Genomic DNA, 16,783 nt, shown 5'->3' with positions numbered 1-16,783 from the left:
GAAGAGACTAGGGAGCAGGTTGAGCGAGGAAACCGGGTTTGAGATTGTGGGTGGGGAGGACTTAGGAATGAGGGGCAGTGCAGGGCAAGGGCTTGAGTGTCCCTGGGTGGTAGGTCCAAGTCAGAACGGGCTCCGGCCAAAGCGGCTTCCCCCACCCACCTGAGATTTCCTGAATTCCAGCTGTGGCTTGAGCTGCTTCTGCAGGCAAAGGGGCTCTTGTGGCCAGCGGCTTCCACCCTCCCTTTCCAGGGACACACACCTCCATTCAGCCTGGCCCCGCCCCCGGGGGTTGGGGCAGGGGTGCTGTCCCCTGCCCAGTGGGTTGATAAGACCGGTCCCTCTGGCCCCTTCGCTGTGCCACTTCTGTCCCTGTTGCCGCAACCATGAAAGTCCCCATTGGCCCAGTCTTTGTGCTCTATAGCCTGCTGCTGCTGCTGTTGCTGCTACAGGTCCCTGGTAGCCATGGCCTCGTCCCTCAGCCCAGAGGTAAGGGGACCATGGATAATGGGGATGTTGGATTCATGGTCCCTGACAAACGGTGTGAGAAGCAGGGTGCAGATACAGATGGAGGCTAAATGGGAATCAGGGTTTGGGGGTGTCAGTGTAGGAATGACAGTGGGGATACTGGTGTCAGTGAGGGCTGGGGCAGTTGACCCTCAGGGCCACACATGCTGCAGGGACCAGGAACCTCCAAAGAGCCAGCCAGAGTTGGGAGCAGTGCTGGGCTCAGGGCTCTGTGAGTGTAGATTTGGAGACTGGGTGTCTGTTCAGCTTCCATCCATCCTTCTGGAGCTGTGCAGTGCTCTGGCAGCTTTCGGGTGCTCAGCTGTTCCAGTACAGATGGGGAAACTGAGGCTGTAGGACGAGGACCTGCCTCAGCTTGGCCTGTGAGATAGCCCCAGAGTCACTAGGGGTCAGGTCCACTAGGAGGCTGGGATATGGCTAACTCTGTGTCTCTGGACCCCTGTCCACCCATTTGGAGGCTGAGCTGGCGGGGAGCAGGCTGTCAATCGCGAAGAACCTTGGCACATCTTTCATGTTCTGGTCCCTTGTGCCCTTAGGGAATGGACTTATTTCTGTGCGGCGGGGGCTGGGCAGGGCAGTGTGTCACAGAGCCCATTTCGGCTGCAGAGCTAAGACAGCTATCTGGTCCTCAGCTTCCTCTCCCTCTGCACAGATGGGAAATGAGGTTCAAAAAGTGCTGCCCCTGCCCCGGGGTCACAGAGCAGCTGAACCGGGGACTGAACACAGGCCCGCCTCCTTCCACCGCTGGCATTCGCGGTCACTGGTGCTGCCTTGGGGTCTGGAGGGAGGCTGTTCCTGGGGGTGTCTTGGAGCCACCTGGCCAGGATGGCAAGGTGCCCCTAGGAATCGCTGCTCCTTCCATGCCATGGGAGGGAAGTGGCTCTAAATTTGTTGATGAAAATGGGCTGTGCGGATGGGTACCGTGTTGGCTCTTACGGCCGTGCCCACCCAGGAGGCCGCTCATTGTCCTCCTGCCTAACGTTCAGCCAGCAAGTCCCGCTGGCCTCTATGCATCTTTGCTTGTTTTCGGAGGATTCCGCAAAGAGATGCCATCAGCCCGCTGCTCAGACGAGGAAGACTCAAGAGGGAATGCGTGGCCCAAGATGAGAGGGGTCTCCCGTCTTTCTCCCCATGGGCTGAGCCGTGTGCCCGAGACTACACCCTGAGCTGAGGATTTAGCGGGACCACTGAGGCCCACCCTGACCTCTCTGGAGTCCGAGGCTACTCCTCTAACATCTGCTCTATCTCTCTGCTTTCTCCCCACCCCCTATCCCTCCCAGGGCACCTCTGCCGGACACGCCCCACGGACCTGGTGTTTGTCGTTGATAGTTCCCGCAGTGTGAGACCCGTGGAGTTTGAGAAGGTGAAGGTGTTCCTGTCTCAGGTCATCGAGTCACTGGATGTGGGGCCCAATGCCACCCGAGTTGGCTTGATCAACTACGCTAGCACCGTCAAGCCTGAGTTCCCACTTCGGGCCCACGGCTCCAAGGCCTCGCTGCTGCAAGCTGTGCGCAGCATCCAGCCGCTGTCCACGGGCACCATGACTGGCCTGGCCCTGCAATACGCCATCACCAAGGCCTTGAGCGATGCTGAGGGTGGGCGTACCAAATCCCCCGACATCAGCAAGGTACGGAGCATTGGCTGATTGGAGTAGGATTCAGGGTTGATGTCATAGAGTTCTCCAGGCCTCTCTGTTCAGAGTGTTGCCTGGCGTCTTCCCACGGGGCAGCTGTTTCAGGGGTGGAAGGTCATTACAAACACCACCCCGTGTAAGTGGCAGAGCTTTTCCACCAAAGTGGCAGAGCTAGGGTTGGGAATCTTCTTTGAAGTGGAGGAAGGAAGGCCAGGTGGGGACAGTAAGGACTGAGAAGCCTCGATGTCACATGGCCACTCCGGATACACGACTTTTAAGCACAGTTTCTCAGTTTCCCCACCTATGAAACGGAGTACTGATAACCTCTCTTGCAGCTTGGCTCAACAAGGTGCCTGGTACCCAGCATGCACTACATGGCACCCGTGTTCTTTGTCAGCCTGTGCTTGGGAAGGTGAGACAGTCCCCCGAGTCACCATCACAGAGGGCCCCAGGCGTGTGCTGAGCAACACACAGGCTTTCTGCCCACATTGCCCTTTCTCTGAGTTTGTTCCCATGCCCGCTTTTGTTGGCTTGAGAAACCACCATTTCCCTGGGTCCCTTCCTCACTCTCTGTAGCCCACTTTCTTGCTCACTGGAGACCAATCCTGATGCTGATAGCTCCATTGTATACACAGGGAAAACGGTACAGAAAGCTCCAGCAGTGTGTCCAAATTCTCAACGGCAGGAGTGTTCAGGGACTGTGACACACAATTCCAGCCATCCCCAGTCCCTAGAGAAGTGACACCAGACGCTGGTGGGCTACTTTGTGATGCTGCTCAAATGATTTACGACGAGGTACAGGAGCTGAGGCCGACGGCCGTGCTTAGAGGCTGGGGTAGCTCCAGCGGATGCTGATGGAGAGAGAGAGGTGACCCGTGCTATCTGCAGCCTGCAGATCTCTAGAGTTAACTGGTCCCCTAGACCAGACTGGTGGCCTCAGAGGGCTGATGAGGACAACACTCTCCCAGCAGGTCACAGGGGGCCTGCTGGGGGTGGACACCTGGTGGGACACTTAGAAGTCTCAAGGTTGGGTAGAAGCTAGAAACCACAGGGGTTGGGTGGAGTGTGACACCTCAGAGTCACAGCTAGGTCCCCGAGGGGAGGAATGTGCAGAATCACTTCCCAGGGGACGGTGTGATGGTTCTGAAATAGCAGTTGATCCTTTGGGGCTTCTGCAGGTGACTCATCTCACTCCCTGTGGCCCCATGCCTTGCACAGAGGCAGAGACCCCGGGTAAGCAAAGAGGGACGCAGGGAAGGAGCCCCATTTCTGACCCAGACCTGCCTTAACTACTTCACAGTCAGGCACCAGGATACTGCCAGGCTGGGAGCCCCTCTTCTTAAGGCACCGAGCAAGGGCATGGGGGAGGAGAGCAGTTGGCAGGCTCTTCTTCCCTGTAAGGGATAGGTGTCATCCTGGGTAGGATGGACAAAAGGGCATTTTTCCTTTAGTGGGTTGGTTCTCTGGATCTGGGAGGCTGATCTTCCTTTGGGCCCAAAGCAACACAGCTATATCCTGGAGGCGTCCCATCTTCATTTATGAGACTCGGCTTCCCTCTGGTGGTCATCATGGAGAATTGCAAGGGGTTAGTTTCTTGCCTGGACCTTTTCCCCCCCATGATGACCACGAGGACCTCAGAGAGACCAGAAGCCACAGTCACCAGGGCGTGGTTCTCGGCATCTGGAGGCCCCAGAAGGCTTGAGTGTGAGGAAGACACACGGCCGTGTTTTCAAAGTTCCTGTTTGTTCTCAGGAGGTGGGACCCCAGGACCCACAGCTTTCTGCCTGATGGAGGAGGCTCCAGAGACTGGAGTCAGAAGGGAGACACCTCAGCCCTCATCTCCCACAGTCAGAAAAAGTCTGTAGCCTTCATGGCTAGTGGGATCTCTTTTCTGATGTGTGTGTGTGTATGCACGTGCGTGCATGCTGGCTGCCATCAGTTCTGTGCCCCTGGGCGAATTCCGGTGCCTTTCAGACTCTTGTCTTGAGGGTTTGTTGGAGCCGGTCCTCACACGCCCCTGCGTGCAGGTTGTCATCGTGGTGACTGATGGGAGACCACAGGACAGCGTGCGGGACGTGTCTTCACGCGCGCGGGCCAGCGGCATCGAGCTGTTCGCTATCGGCGTGGGCCGCGTGGACAAGGCCACGCTGCGACAGATCGCCAGTGAGCCGCAGGAAGAGCACGTGGATTACGTGGAGAGCTACAATGTCATCGAGAAGCTGTCTAAGAAGTTCCAGGAGGCCCTCTGTGGTGCGCGTCCGGGAGGGGCGGGGCCGAGCAGGTCTGGGGGCGGGGCCTGAACAGAGGTTGGTTTGAAGAAGGGTTCAGAGTCAACACGGGTTGACTAACTCTGGGGACCATGGGACCGGATAGAGTTGATCTCAGAGCCCGGCCTGGGATAGTGGAGATGGGGTGAAGCAAGGGTGGAGACAGAATAAACGCTGGAGGGCGGGTCTGGGGGCAGAGCACAGTAGCAGTGCAGAGTGGGCGTTGGGAGGGGCTAGTCCTAGGGGTGGAACTGGGACAGGGTGACAGGCTAAGGACTTGTGAGATCAAAGAGCCAGGATGGGTAGTGTTAAGGACTGTTAGCATCAGTATCAGGGTGAGGCCGAGGGTAAGGCCTCCATGACTTAAGAGTGTAACCCAGAATAGATTGACGCGGGGTAGTACATCCAGGCTTGACCAATAATGGGGGGAGGTGTCTGGATTTTAGAACTACCCCAGCCTGAAGTTCAAGACCCTTTTTATAGGATGACTTTACAAGGACCAAGGACGGGCTTGAACCCATTCGGGGAGAATTTAAAAAAACAAAACAACAAAACCAAACCAAACCCAACCTACCAGGTAGATCTCAGCACCAAAGGTTTCCATGATGCAGGAGGGTCCAGGGGCCTGGGAATGTTTGGAGTCCTTTGTGGAGGGGAGATGAGGATTTCTTGGGGATGTGACTAGTCACAAGGCGCAGAGTTGGACCAGGGATTAGGCTGGGGTCTCTCTTCCCCGTGTAGGTGATGGGGCTCAGAGCCCGTTCCTTACTGTGAGGATTGAGTGGGTCACGCAAGGCACAGCACTAGCTCCCAGCTTGCAACAGCCTTTTTACCGTGGGATTTGTGTGTTCTGTGCTTATTGTCACGGGAGTTGTAGAGACTCAGCTACAGGAGTGGATAGAACATGCGAGAGGCCCTGCCCCCCATGGCCTCTACCATTGCAGGGGGCTTTGGTTTCCACTAGCGGCATTATCCCCTTCTTTGGGGACCCTGGCTCTGGCTAAGCAATGCCACCCTGGGTTGAGAGTGTGGGAACTGGGCTCTATCCAGTTTGGGATGTGTGTGTCTCGGTTTCCTTGAATGTGCCAGAGTCCGGTCTTCATGTACCTGGAGGAATATTTTGGCTGTGATGAGCAAGCATTTGTGAGTGTGATATCTGAGCCCCCCCTTGTGTTCCCAGTGGTGTCAGACCTGTGTGCCACAGGGGACCATGACTGTGAGCAGGTGTGCGTCAGTTCTCCAGGCTCCTACACCTGTGCCTGCCACGAGGGCTTCACCCTGAACAGTGATGGCAAGACTTGCAATGGTCAGTGGATGGACCTGGGAAAACCCTGGGGAGGGAGATGGGAGACGGTCTTGGTTGCTTCTCAGGACATCCATTCGAGACATTGTGTTCTCTGCTTCTGGACCGATCTACAAAATAGGCAGATGCTTTCTAAAGCCTCTTAACTGTGGGAGGTTCCTTCCACAGTTGCACTAGGTACAGTAGGGTGAGGCACAGATCCTGAGCTGAAGTCTTGGTGCCACCGGTTTTGAGCTGTGTGACTCCCCAGCTGTTTCTGATGCCATAAAATGCGGCCAGGAACTCTGGCTTTGTAGAGGGAAGCCTGAGACACACAGAGGGTGACTCCCGAGTCCAGAGCTTGCACACAGTTGAGTGGCCAGGCGAAGGCGGCAATGGATGACCGTGTCCTCAAGCGTCACCCTCCTGTCCCTGTGCTCCCCTCAGTCTGCAGTGGCGGTGGGAGTGGCTCAGCCACCGACCTGGTCTTCCTCATTGATGGATCCAAGAGCGTGCGGCCTGAGAACTTTGAGCTGGTGAAGAAGTTCATCAACCAGATTGTGGACACCCTGGATGTGTCAGACAGGCTGGCCCAGGTCGGGCTGGTGCAGTACTCGAGCTCAATACGCCAGGAGTTCCCGCTTGGCCGCTTCCACACCAAGAAGGACATCAAGGCGGCTGTGAGGAACATGTCCTACATGGAGAAGGGCACCATGACTGGCGCTGCCCTGAAGTATCTCATAGATAATTCCTTCACTGTGTCCAGCGGGGCAAGGCCTGGCGCCCAGAAGGTGGGCATTGTCTTCACTGACGGCCGGAGCCAGGACTATATTAATGACGCTGCCAGGAAGGCCAAGGAGCTCGGTAAGTGTTTCCTGCCTGGCTTCTGGACCCCACTGATGGCCAGGGACACCCATAGGCACAGTTCTACTGTAGCTTGCTCTATGACTTCCAATAAACGTTTAAACCTAGATTACTTCAAATAGGGAGGTGTTTGCTAGATCAATTCTCTCTTATACCCATGACAAAACTGAGGCTCTGGAGGGACCGGGTGGCTTTTTCTAGGTCCCTTTGTTGCTGAGACTTTCCACCTTCCCAGCTGTAATAATATCAACAATAACCTGGAAAGGAGTATTACAAAGGTTTATTTATTTGGGGATAAACTCACAGTAAGGGTAGTGATCCACAGTCCTCTGCGCGATCTGGGAACTGGAACCGAACCCAGCAGAAAAAGCAGTCGCACACGATTTTTATCTATTCTTGTAGTACACGAGTCCACACCCAAAGTGAGCTGGTATCTTAAAGGCTATTGGCTGAAGGAGTTCCCACAACACCCAGCATTGAATGTTGGTTCCCAAGAATGCACAACTGTTGGGAAACAACCCCACTTTAAGACAGGTTATACCATTTTAACCAAATGAGGAAAATACAAACCATCAGACAGATGTTTTGAGGGTCAGATGACGCCTGCAGTACAAGCATCACCGAACACATAGCAGACCTTCAGCCAACATGGCAGATCTATTTGTTCTTGGTACAGGCACTGTGCCTGCAATTCCAGCAGCTGCCACCAGGAAGTGTCTTGCGCAGGCAGTCTAGGCATTCCCCAGGAGGCTCACCCGTCTCTCTGCCTGCCTGCCCTGGAGGCCAGCCTTCTGTGTTTGGTTCCTCTGACAGGCTTTAAGATGTTTGCGGTGGGCGTGGGCAACGCTGTGGAGGAGGAGCTGAGGGAGATCGCCTCTGAGCCGGTGGCCGACCACTACTTCTACACAGCCGACTTCAAGACCATCAACCAGATCGGCAAGAAGTTGCAGAAGAAAATCTGTGTGGGTGAGCGAGCCCAGGGGCTGTCAAAGGGAGGGGCTCTGTGGGGAATAGAGCCACCCTGGGTCTGAGTGTGGCCCGGGCAAAGCAAAGCGGCATAGTGGTGGTAGAACCAGCACTGGGCTGGACAACTCAGTACCAGCTGAGACATGCTGACCTCCCTCCCCCGCATCTTTGACTAGTGCTATCCTCAGTGGTCTGCACGTTCTGTCATTTGCCCCATTTGGTAGGAAGATCATGGTCCTGTTTTGTAGCCAGGAAAGAAAAGGCTGGAGGGCTGGGACCACTGTTGATTGTTGGAGCCAGGGGTGAACCCTGTTGCCTTCCTGGCTCTACTGATGTCTTGGCCCACGGTCTGATCTTTGTGGTAAAAAGTCTGGGCTCCTGGGTAATGGAGAGACCTTAGTTGATAATGTGCTAGCTTTGTGAGCATGAAGACCTGAGTTCTATCTCTCCGGTCCATCTCAGAAATCAAACAAAGCAGCCAGAGGGTTGGAGACATGGCTCAGTGCTTAAGAGCACTGGCTGCTCTTTCTGGAGGACCTGACTTTGACTCCCAGCTCCCATATGGTAGCTCATAACTCTGTAGCTACAGTTCCAGTGGGTCTGACACCTGCTTTTGGACTCAGAGGATACTGCATGGACATAGTATGCATACATACATTCAGGCAAAACACCCACATATCATAAAGAACACATTAAAAAAGTCAGGTGTGGCATGCTTGTGATCCACATCTAAGGGGGCAGAGACAGGCAGAGCCCTGGGGCTTGCTGGCTAGGCAGCCTAACCTACTTGGTGAGCTTCAAGACTAGGTCTCAAAAAACTAGATAGATGGCAATACCTGCCACATGTACATGCATGCACACAGGAACACACACGCACACACACACACACATGCACAAGCACACACTCCAGATGTCAGACCCAGATGAACCTTCAGCTAAGACGACATGAGCATCCCCACATAGCAGGTACTCAACCCAGTTCCCTATCAGGGCTCTGAGGACAACCAAACCCCCCATTCACTCCTGGGGGTGCCATCTAGAGCCCCTGATGTCCTTCTGCTATTCTTCCTTCTGTCCTTCAAGATTCCACCCCCCCCATCATCCCCAAATCTCCCCTGTGTCAGCCCCAGCAGTGACTGGCTCCTGTCCCTCCCACCGCTCAGCAGTGGTCTTTCCTCCCTCTCTTCTCTGCCACAGAGGAAGACCCGTGTGCTTGTGATTCCATAGTGAGATTTGAGGCCAAGGTGGAGGATCTGCTGCAGGCCCTAACCAGGAAGCATATCCTTGCTCAGGCTGTGGAGGGCAGGGGTGAGGAGGGCGGGAGAAGCACAGAGGGCCAGGATACCTGGGCATGACCACAGAGGGTCTGGCTTTAGGTATAGGCTTGGGGCAGCCCCCTCCTGCTAAGGCCTGGCGGCTGGCTAGCAAGGCTGGCACCTGCCTCGTAATAAACCTTGTCAAACTCAATAGCTCCCATATGGCAGGGAAACCGAGGCAGAAGCCAACTTCTAGAGATGGGACACAGATGGAATCTGGACCTGCTCCCCAAATGTGGAGCTCATGGGCTCCTTTCTCAGGCACCTGGTGACATGGCAAACCTCAGAGGTGGACCCAGCCCTGACTGCTCACCAGTCTCAGGAATTCCCCAGGACTGAGCACTCCTGGGCTTTGGTGGAGGGGGAGGGAGTGAGAGAAAGTCCTGGATGTCGCTCCTAGGGGAATCCAGAAGTGGGGTCAGGTCATTACTCCCAGCTCTGACCACCCGCTCCTGCCCTTAACTCCAAGTCCACTGGAAGCTCTGAGCAAGCGGCTGGCTGTCCTGGAGAACAGAATCGTCTAACAGCTCCCGTGGCCTTGGCATCTTCCACCCAACGCGTGGCTCACAGAGTCCTGGGAAGGTTCTCTGTAGCTGGAGTTAGTCTGGCTTCCATGCAGTAGTGAGGTAGCCTGGGGAGAAGGACTGTAGGTCTCCCCAGCCTCTGGTGTCCTAGGGCTGAGAGCAGGAGGGGAGGCGTGCTTGTGCCTGCTGGGAGTGCGTGATAGTGTCTGTGAGAATGTGTGTGCCCGAGCGTGCTCACGTGTGTCTGGGAGCAGGGACATGTGCACAGGCGGAAAGACAGAAAATGGGTGTGTGAGAGTCTGTGTGTGCACTTTTTTTTCCCGACCAAAAGCTTAATATATTTCTGTTTTCAGTTAATTCTTTAGCCTTTCTCGACTCCGTGATTCTTCCATTCCTTGAGGAGAAACAATTAAATGCGGTTCACTGTATACCCTGGATGGAATTGGAAGTGGTGCCTGGTGGGGAGGAGGAAGGATGATGGAGGTGCACGTGCTGGGGTTGCTGGGATGAGGCGGTTGTGGGGACAGCCGCATGGTTCTGACAAAGCTGACAGAGGTCACACCATGACCAGATCAGCCTATGTCCCACCTGCTCACCTTCACATCTGTCCCCGTGGTCCCAGTCCCATTCCCAGGAACCAGCCAGAGAAGGCTCACCCATCATCCCCACCTTATGGAGGGAAAGGCTGAGTGACGACAAGGTTTCTATCTGTGTGTCGGCTCTTGCATCAGGACCGCAGGACAGCAAAAGAACATGGTGTCACAGGGGTGGGAAGTGATACGAGTTAGGAATTACTTATTCAGGCATTCATTTTTCAAGTATCAAATGTGTACCCAGCCTCCAGATCAGGCAGGAGGGAGAGGGTGGCTCTGAGAGGGACTCAGGGAGGCAGAATCTTTGCTTCATCTTGGCAGCTGGAGAAGGTGTGGCTTTAGGTGGTGCCAGTCTCTCCTGGGAAGCCTGGGTTGGGAGCATTTGAATGGGGTGATGGGGAGGTCTGCTGAGCCTGGGGTGATGGGCAAGTCCACTTAGCCTGGGTTGGCCTGGCCCCTCATGTTTTCTGCTACTTTGTGTCCCCTGTATGTTTTCTTCATGTGTGTCCCTGATGCTCTGCCGTTACAGTGGAAACCCCTGCACAGATAACCTCCCAGATCCTTGCTCCATGTTGGCTCTTCCTGGAGCCCTGCCAGCTACACTCTGAGTTCCAGTCCCCTCCTCTCTGACCTGGAGGCTTTCTCCTTCAGTTCCCAGATTCTGACTCCCATACCACTAGGCTACCTGGTGACTTGATAAGACCGGTCACTGCTTTGAGTCTCCAGCTGTTGAAAGGACACCTGAGCCCTGTAGCCTGGACTACCAAGAATGTGGAGGGACATTCTCCAGTCTCAACAACTCTGATGAGCTTCCGTGGCTCACTGGCCTGCACAGGCTGGGCTAGCTGGGCCTCTGGGATGGGCCAGGAGCCTACCTCAGGATGGACATTTGGCTTGCCCCATGTCTGTTCCTCATAAGGAACTTAGGCCATGGGGGGACTCTCTGAAAGAGTCCTGTGCTCTCTCACGTGATGCCTGCGCCTACGGCTTCCAGACACCAAGGCCTGGGTACTCAACAGGCAGTTTCTCTGGGACAGCCTCATCTGCATTTTGGGAAGCACCACCCTGAAGGTCCCAGGGCTCAGCTAGCAGGGAGAGAGAGCATGGAGGCTTTTAGGACAGTGACTGCCTCTCAGTCTGTCATGCAACAAAGGCAGTGGATTTGGGCTGGGCCTTAGTCTAGGTGCTAGGGAAAGAGCAGAGCGGAAAACAAAAGCTGCCAGCCTTGCTTTGCCGATGTTGTGTGATCCCGGGCCAATATGGATCTTGGGTCTTCCTCAGTGCAATGGAGATTTGACCCAGGTCCTTCCCAAGGACCCCCAACAGAAGCAAACGCGTAGAGAAGCACCCATGAGTACTGCCTGTGCCTGACATAGAGTGGCTACCAGGCTCCAAGTGTCCACGAGCTGTCTCACAGGGAGGTGAGTGTGGAGGGTTTAGGATCCCAGGGTGTGAATCAATGCGCCTCCCCACCAGCTCCCTGGCTCGAAGAGACTCTAGCATTCTTGACTGTCCACTGGTGTCCCGTGCCATCTCACAAGATACCTGTGTCCAGGGCTTCCAGAGAGCCAAGGGCTGGGTACACATAGGGCAGGAACTGTTGGGCACATGTGGGTTTGGTGGGAGAGCCTTGGAGGCCAGGCAAAGCCCTTTGAGGACCCAGGATATGAGGCACACAAGGAGATGGGTGGAGGACAGCAAGGGTACAGGACTTTGGGAGGAGGAGAACTGAGTAGCCAGGTTCAACGGCCTATTCTCTATTGCTTGCTTACTCATGCACGCCTGAGTTCATTTCACATTAACGAAGTCACGCGGAAGGCAGAGTACACACCAGGTGCTGGGGATAAAATGGAAAATGTCCCGTGGCCTTTGGTAGTTAGCACTTACTGTGTAGGGGAGGACCACAGGCATTAGAAAGAACTCCATGGAGATTTGAGCCAGGGCTAGAGAGTGGGAGATCAGGTTGTGGTAGGGGTCGTAGACTCCAGTGGCTGCTGAAGCCTGGGGCTGGGGAAGGCATCCTGGCAGAGGCCAGCCTCAGCATGGATATAGAGGGGCAAGGGAGGTGGGAAGAATGTGTTGAGGGGCAGAGAGAGGCATGGGGGAAGTCCTGGACTGGGAAGGCAGGCCTGGATTAAATGCCACAGGGCCAGGGAGTAGCCAGGGGCTGGGAAGAAGAAGCCTGAGAGATTGTGAAGGGTCCATGAATTGGTCTTGAATTTTGGGCTTAATCTGGAGGGTGGTGGGAAGGAAGTCTTGGAGACTTTCAGGGCAGGGGGCGACATCTCCAGGTCCCTCTTGCACGTGTATGACTTTTTATGCCTCCTGTAAACACTAGATGGGACAGGAGGTGGAAGGGACCGAGCATCCATGTCACACACATCTCTAGGGAAGGACAGGGACTTTGAAACTGACTCTGCTGGATCCCAGGCAAGGTGGTTGGTAGAAGGCATTGTGACCCTTGGGCTGGTTTGGAGCTTGGCCTGCAGGGAGAGCTGTTGGCAGGTCTTCCCTCCACTCCAGGGGGCAATGTTTGTGTCCTCATTCTTGGGCACGTGGAACTCATCCTGGTGATTGCAACAGTTGGAAATCCCTTCCGGTTTACCCGGTTTACCCGATGCCAGCACAGGAACTGGCTTTGCCCCACTACTCCCACCTCCCGACAATGAACGTCATCTCTCAGCACACAGGATGCTCTCAGCAGACTTGGGGGCCACGGTTCACCTGCCATTGTTCTAAGAGGTAGGCTCACAGCTGGGCCAGGCAGTTCTTTGAGGACCCCACCAAGCAGGCTGCGGGGTAGAGAAGATACAGTCAGGGAAATGGACAAGGCCCAGTGCCAGGAGGAACCGCAGAGTGGAGGGCAGGAGAGGCAGGAGGCAGAGGCTTCCCCTGGTGCGAGGCCCAGCTGCCCCGACTCAGTCAGTTCTTGCTATGGACCCAGCAAATGGAATGTGCACAAGTGCGTGCATGCCTCTCTCTTTCTCTGTGTGTGTGTGTGTGCACGCACGCTGGCGATTGGCTGCTCCATGAGGAAGAATTCTGCATCAGGAGAGTTCGGAATGCAGATGAGGGAAGCAGCTGGGCAGTTTCTCAGGAGATAGCCTCAGGCACCAGCGGTTGGGACAGATGACCAAGGTTCTGGATTGTTGACAAGGACTTCAGCTAAGAAAGTAACTGAAGGGTCCATGCCTGAAGGCCCTATGTTCAGCCATGCTATTGGGTCTCATTCCTCTTTGTTCTTGGCTCTGGTCTCCACTCTGACTGACCACCTTCTGCTCAATCAGCCCTCTCCGCGAGATGCCAACAGCTCTGCAGCTCACGTTCTTCAAGTCCCAAGTTCACAGGCTTTGGCTTCACTGACTCTGACTGGACACTCTACCTGTCCATGACCTATTACTGTGGTCAGGAACTTCATGCCCTGACAGGCCAGGCAGGCCTGGGACTCCGTTCATTCACAGAGTAGGGAGAAGTCGGGTGTCGGGGGCATAAGGTCACGTAAGGACCTAGGAGCTAGACAGTGGTCCCACCAAGAGGGGACTGTCAGCATTTGCCAAAGCTGAGGACTTGGAGGGCAGAAGCCACAGATGTCCCTGCTGGGTGGGGATGAGGACCCTGTATGACTCATTCTTCTTGGGGTTTCTAGCACCCTCCTTTCCACCTCAGGTTCTGGGGAGAGCAGGGGTAGACTCTTGGGGTTTCCTTCTCTAAACCCCGGCCCTGATTCATCTCTCATCTCCCCAAGTCTGCTACAGGTCTCCCCCATAGCAACCACATTTTCCTTGTCTCTCTCCAATCTAGATTTGATTAATCCAAGGCTATGCACAAACCTCGGAAAAGCAGAACCCAAGCAATGCGGAGTTTTTTCTAAGGGAAACACATCCTCTCTAATTTTGCTTTTCTGAATTTCACATAGATGCACAGGACTAAAGAAATCAGTACTTTTATTTATTTTTAAGATTTATTTATTTATTATGTATACAACATTCCTTCCATGTATGCTGCAGGCCAGAAGAGGGCACCAGATCTCACTATAGATGGCTGTGAGCCACCATGTGGTTGCTGGAAACTGAACTCAGGACCTCTGGAAGAGCAGTCAGTGCTCTTAACCTCGAAGCCATCTCTCCAGCCCCAGTACTTTTTTTTCTTTTTAAGTTTTTCTTTCCTGGGGCTCCAGTTCTGGTGGGATCTCCTGGTCCTGGAGCACGTGGCTCACCCAGTTTCGGTGAAGAGTCCTGTTCTCACAAATGCAATTGGTCCCCAGATTTGGTAGGGGGAGGGTGGTGGGCCTTGAGCGGGATTCTTTTGTGTGTCTCCCCTTTTCAGTTGCATGGTTTTCTCCTGGACAAATAGCTTTTGCAATGAAAGGGGTGAGTGCAGGGTTCCAGTCCCACATTTGTTGCAGATGCCCTGGAGATTAACACAAAAGAGGACAGGAACCTTGGGTCGGAGTGCAGTTGGCTAACGGCTTGCCTAGCTGCACTCAAAGCCCTGGGTTCATCTCTAGCACCGCATACAATCCGACTGTGATACCAAGTGAGTGCCATTCTAGTACTTGGGAGCTGGAGGCAGGAGGATTTGGAGTTCAAGGTCATCCTTGGCTACGTGTAGCAACTTTGAGGCTGGGGGTAGAACTCGACCCACAAAGCAGAGGCAGGAGTAAGACAGCCTTCTGGGTGTGGTGGGCACCGTGCTCTCTCTCTCACTGAGGTTCCTCCCACCCCAGGCTCAGAGAGGTCAAGCATTAACCTCCAAACTGCACAGCCGGAAGCTGCACAAAGGTGATCTTAAAATTTCAGGGCCCGGAATTGCTATGGAGTTTGTGGCCACCAGGTGGCACCATCAGCTCAGGAATGGGGCTGTCGTCCAGCAGCGGGAGAAACCCTTCAAGTGTGGTCTTTGAGTTGTGCTCCGTCCTGACAGAGGGAGGCAGGCAGGCACCTACCTGTAACGCCGCATCTTACCTTTTACTCCTGCTAGGGCTTCTGGGGGACAGTGCCATTTCTTCTCGAGGTATCATGGCTGTGGGTCTCCATCCAGCCGACGACTTCCCATCTCTCCCTGGCTCTAAGGGGTTCCTGGGATGGGGGGTATCTGGTACCCCATCTGGTATCTCTTTGTATCTGGGATCTTCCCAAGCCACTGCAAGTTTAAGGCTTCCTCCCAAATGCTGAGGCGAGGTGAGGCCCAAGAAGCAGCACCCCAAAGGTGAACCTCATGTCTTCTGTCTTCCTTTGTTCTTCCGGGTCAAGGACTGTGTCTTCAGGACACCTTCACTCTGAGGCAAACAGGGGTTTCTGAGGGACCCCACATTAGGTGGCATGGAGGAGCACTGACCTAAGTCCCAAGTCCTGGTGTGAGACATCACTGTGCCTGAGGAGACTGAGAGACAGAGGAGCCTGCCCACTTTCTTCCCTGTCCCTTCAGTAGCGGTAACAGGAAGTGGTTTGTAAACGGCTACCGATCGTAGATTATAACCCACACTATATGGTAAAATGCATCCTGTATTTATATAGCCAGATGCAATCACACACAGCATAAATGTAACAGAAACACATAGACAGATACACAACAGAAATAAATATAACGTTCGGTGTTACAGAACAGCCAGCTCATGCTGCCTTTCCATAAATAGTAATTAGTGAGTGTAAACTGACGAATCTGTTCATACTTCCGCTTGCTCAAGGAAGCACCGATCTCATTGGTTCCCGAGACCCTCTGAGTGGGGTGTTCCTGTCTCGCAGGAGGGTCAGTGGGGCTCAAGGGGAAAAGGAACAAAGTAGAGGTGCTAAGATTTGAACCGTGCCTCTCAGCTTCCCTGTTTTGTTGCCGTTTCCTTTTGGCTCTGCCCCTGGGCCTGCCCCACTTGGCCACAACCAGAACGGGCATCTCGCTGCTCACAGCCTCCCTCCTTCCTCCAGCCTCCCTGACTCCTTCTTCCCTGGCACCGCTGGAAGAGGGGCAGGTGGCCACCCCGGAGGGCTTCTAACTCTTCAGTATTAGATCACTCCACGTGGTTTCCTGTGTTCATTCCAGGCAGGAGTCTCGGGAGAGCTGCTTCCTCTCCTTCCCCACCTCTCCCCTGATGCGAATAGAGGCTCTGACCTCCAGGAACTGGAAGTATTGAGGTCCTTGCAGCCCATTATCAGGGGCCACCACGGTCATTCTTACTCCTTTCCCCATGAGGCCTTAATTCACGTGGCCTGTGTTCAGCTGGTCCAAACCAGGAGCAGCATCCAAGGTGGAGCCCTCTCACGAGAAAGAGGAACCTGGCTGCCCTGGGGTGTCCTGGGCAGGAGAGGCTAGGCCTGCCCACCTGCCACGTGGTCCCATCTCCCTCCTCACCTCCCTCTTCCTCCTCCTACATTCTTTCCTCCCAGCTCCTCTCTCTCCCTTTCTCCTCCCAATTTCTTCTTCCCTCCCTCCACCACCTCCCTCCTCCTGAGCCTCCCAGGCTGCTCACTGGGGATAGCAGAGGGACTCCTGGGTCAGGCATTGACAAACATTTCCTATTTCCTATTTTACTAGCCATGTATTTATTTTAATGGGCATCGGAGAAAAACCCAATATGCAATTAGTACATCAAGGCTTTATTTCATGGACATTACTGCTCAGGGTGAGGTCAATTGGAAAATAAGCCCATTTATGGTCTGTTCAAAGGGAACAGGAAGTGACATATGCAGAGGGTGTGGGGGAGGAGGAGGCAGGTCAGGAGAGCTTGAGGGAATGCTGGCGATGTCTATGTGTCCTAGAGACAAATGCTTTAATTCAGCCTGATTCTGCCAATGACTGGGGTCCTGGCCTCGTCTCCGA

General features: G+C 54.5%; 1 protein-coding gene across 1 annotated transcript; it reads left to right on the top strand.

The window, feature by feature from the left end:
* Positions 1 to 383: 383 nt before the first annotated feature.
* On the top strand, positions 384 to 9,377 carry Matn1 (matrilin 1). Its single transcript, XM_050151410.1, has 8 exons — positions 384 to 486; positions 1,806 to 2,152; positions 4,186 to 4,408; positions 5,606 to 5,731; positions 6,155 to 6,571; positions 7,385 to 7,537; positions 8,735 to 8,815; positions 9,328 to 9,377. The coding sequence occupies exons 1-8, from the start codon at positions 384 to 386 to the stop codon at positions 9,375 to 9,377; spliced, it is 1,500 nt and encodes a 499-aa protein (XP_050007367.1).
* The last annotated feature ends 7,406 nt before the right edge of the window (positions 9,378 to 16,783 follow it).

This window comes from Alexandromys fortis, unplaced genomic scaffold (assembly GCF_014885135.2).
Source record: "Alexandromys fortis isolate MF-2015 unplaced genomic scaffold, M_Fortis_MF-2015_v1.1 scaffold_26, whole genome shotgun sequence".
Classification (NCBI taxonomy): domain Eukaryota; kingdom Metazoa; phylum Chordata; class Mammalia; order Rodentia; family Cricetidae; genus Alexandromys; species Alexandromys fortis.
The sequence above is the reverse complement of the archived record's forward strand: the minus strand, read 5'-3'. Positions and strand labels throughout refer to the sequence as shown.

Bases quoted from the DNA above. Each gene is read 5' to 3' on its own strand.
- Matn1 (XM_050151410.1), top strand. From the start codon at position 384: ATGAAAGTCCCCATTGGCCCAGTCTTTGTGCTCTATAGCCTGCTGCTG. The intron at 4,409-5,605 runs GTGCGCGTCCGG...TTGTGTTCCCAG, and splicing joins GTTCCAGGAGGCCCTCTGTG to TGGTGTCAGACCTGTGTGCC. The intron at 6,572-7,384 runs GTAAGTGTTTCC...TTCCTCTGACAG, and splicing joins CAGGAAGGCCAAGGAGCTCG to GCTTTAAGATGTTTGCGGTG.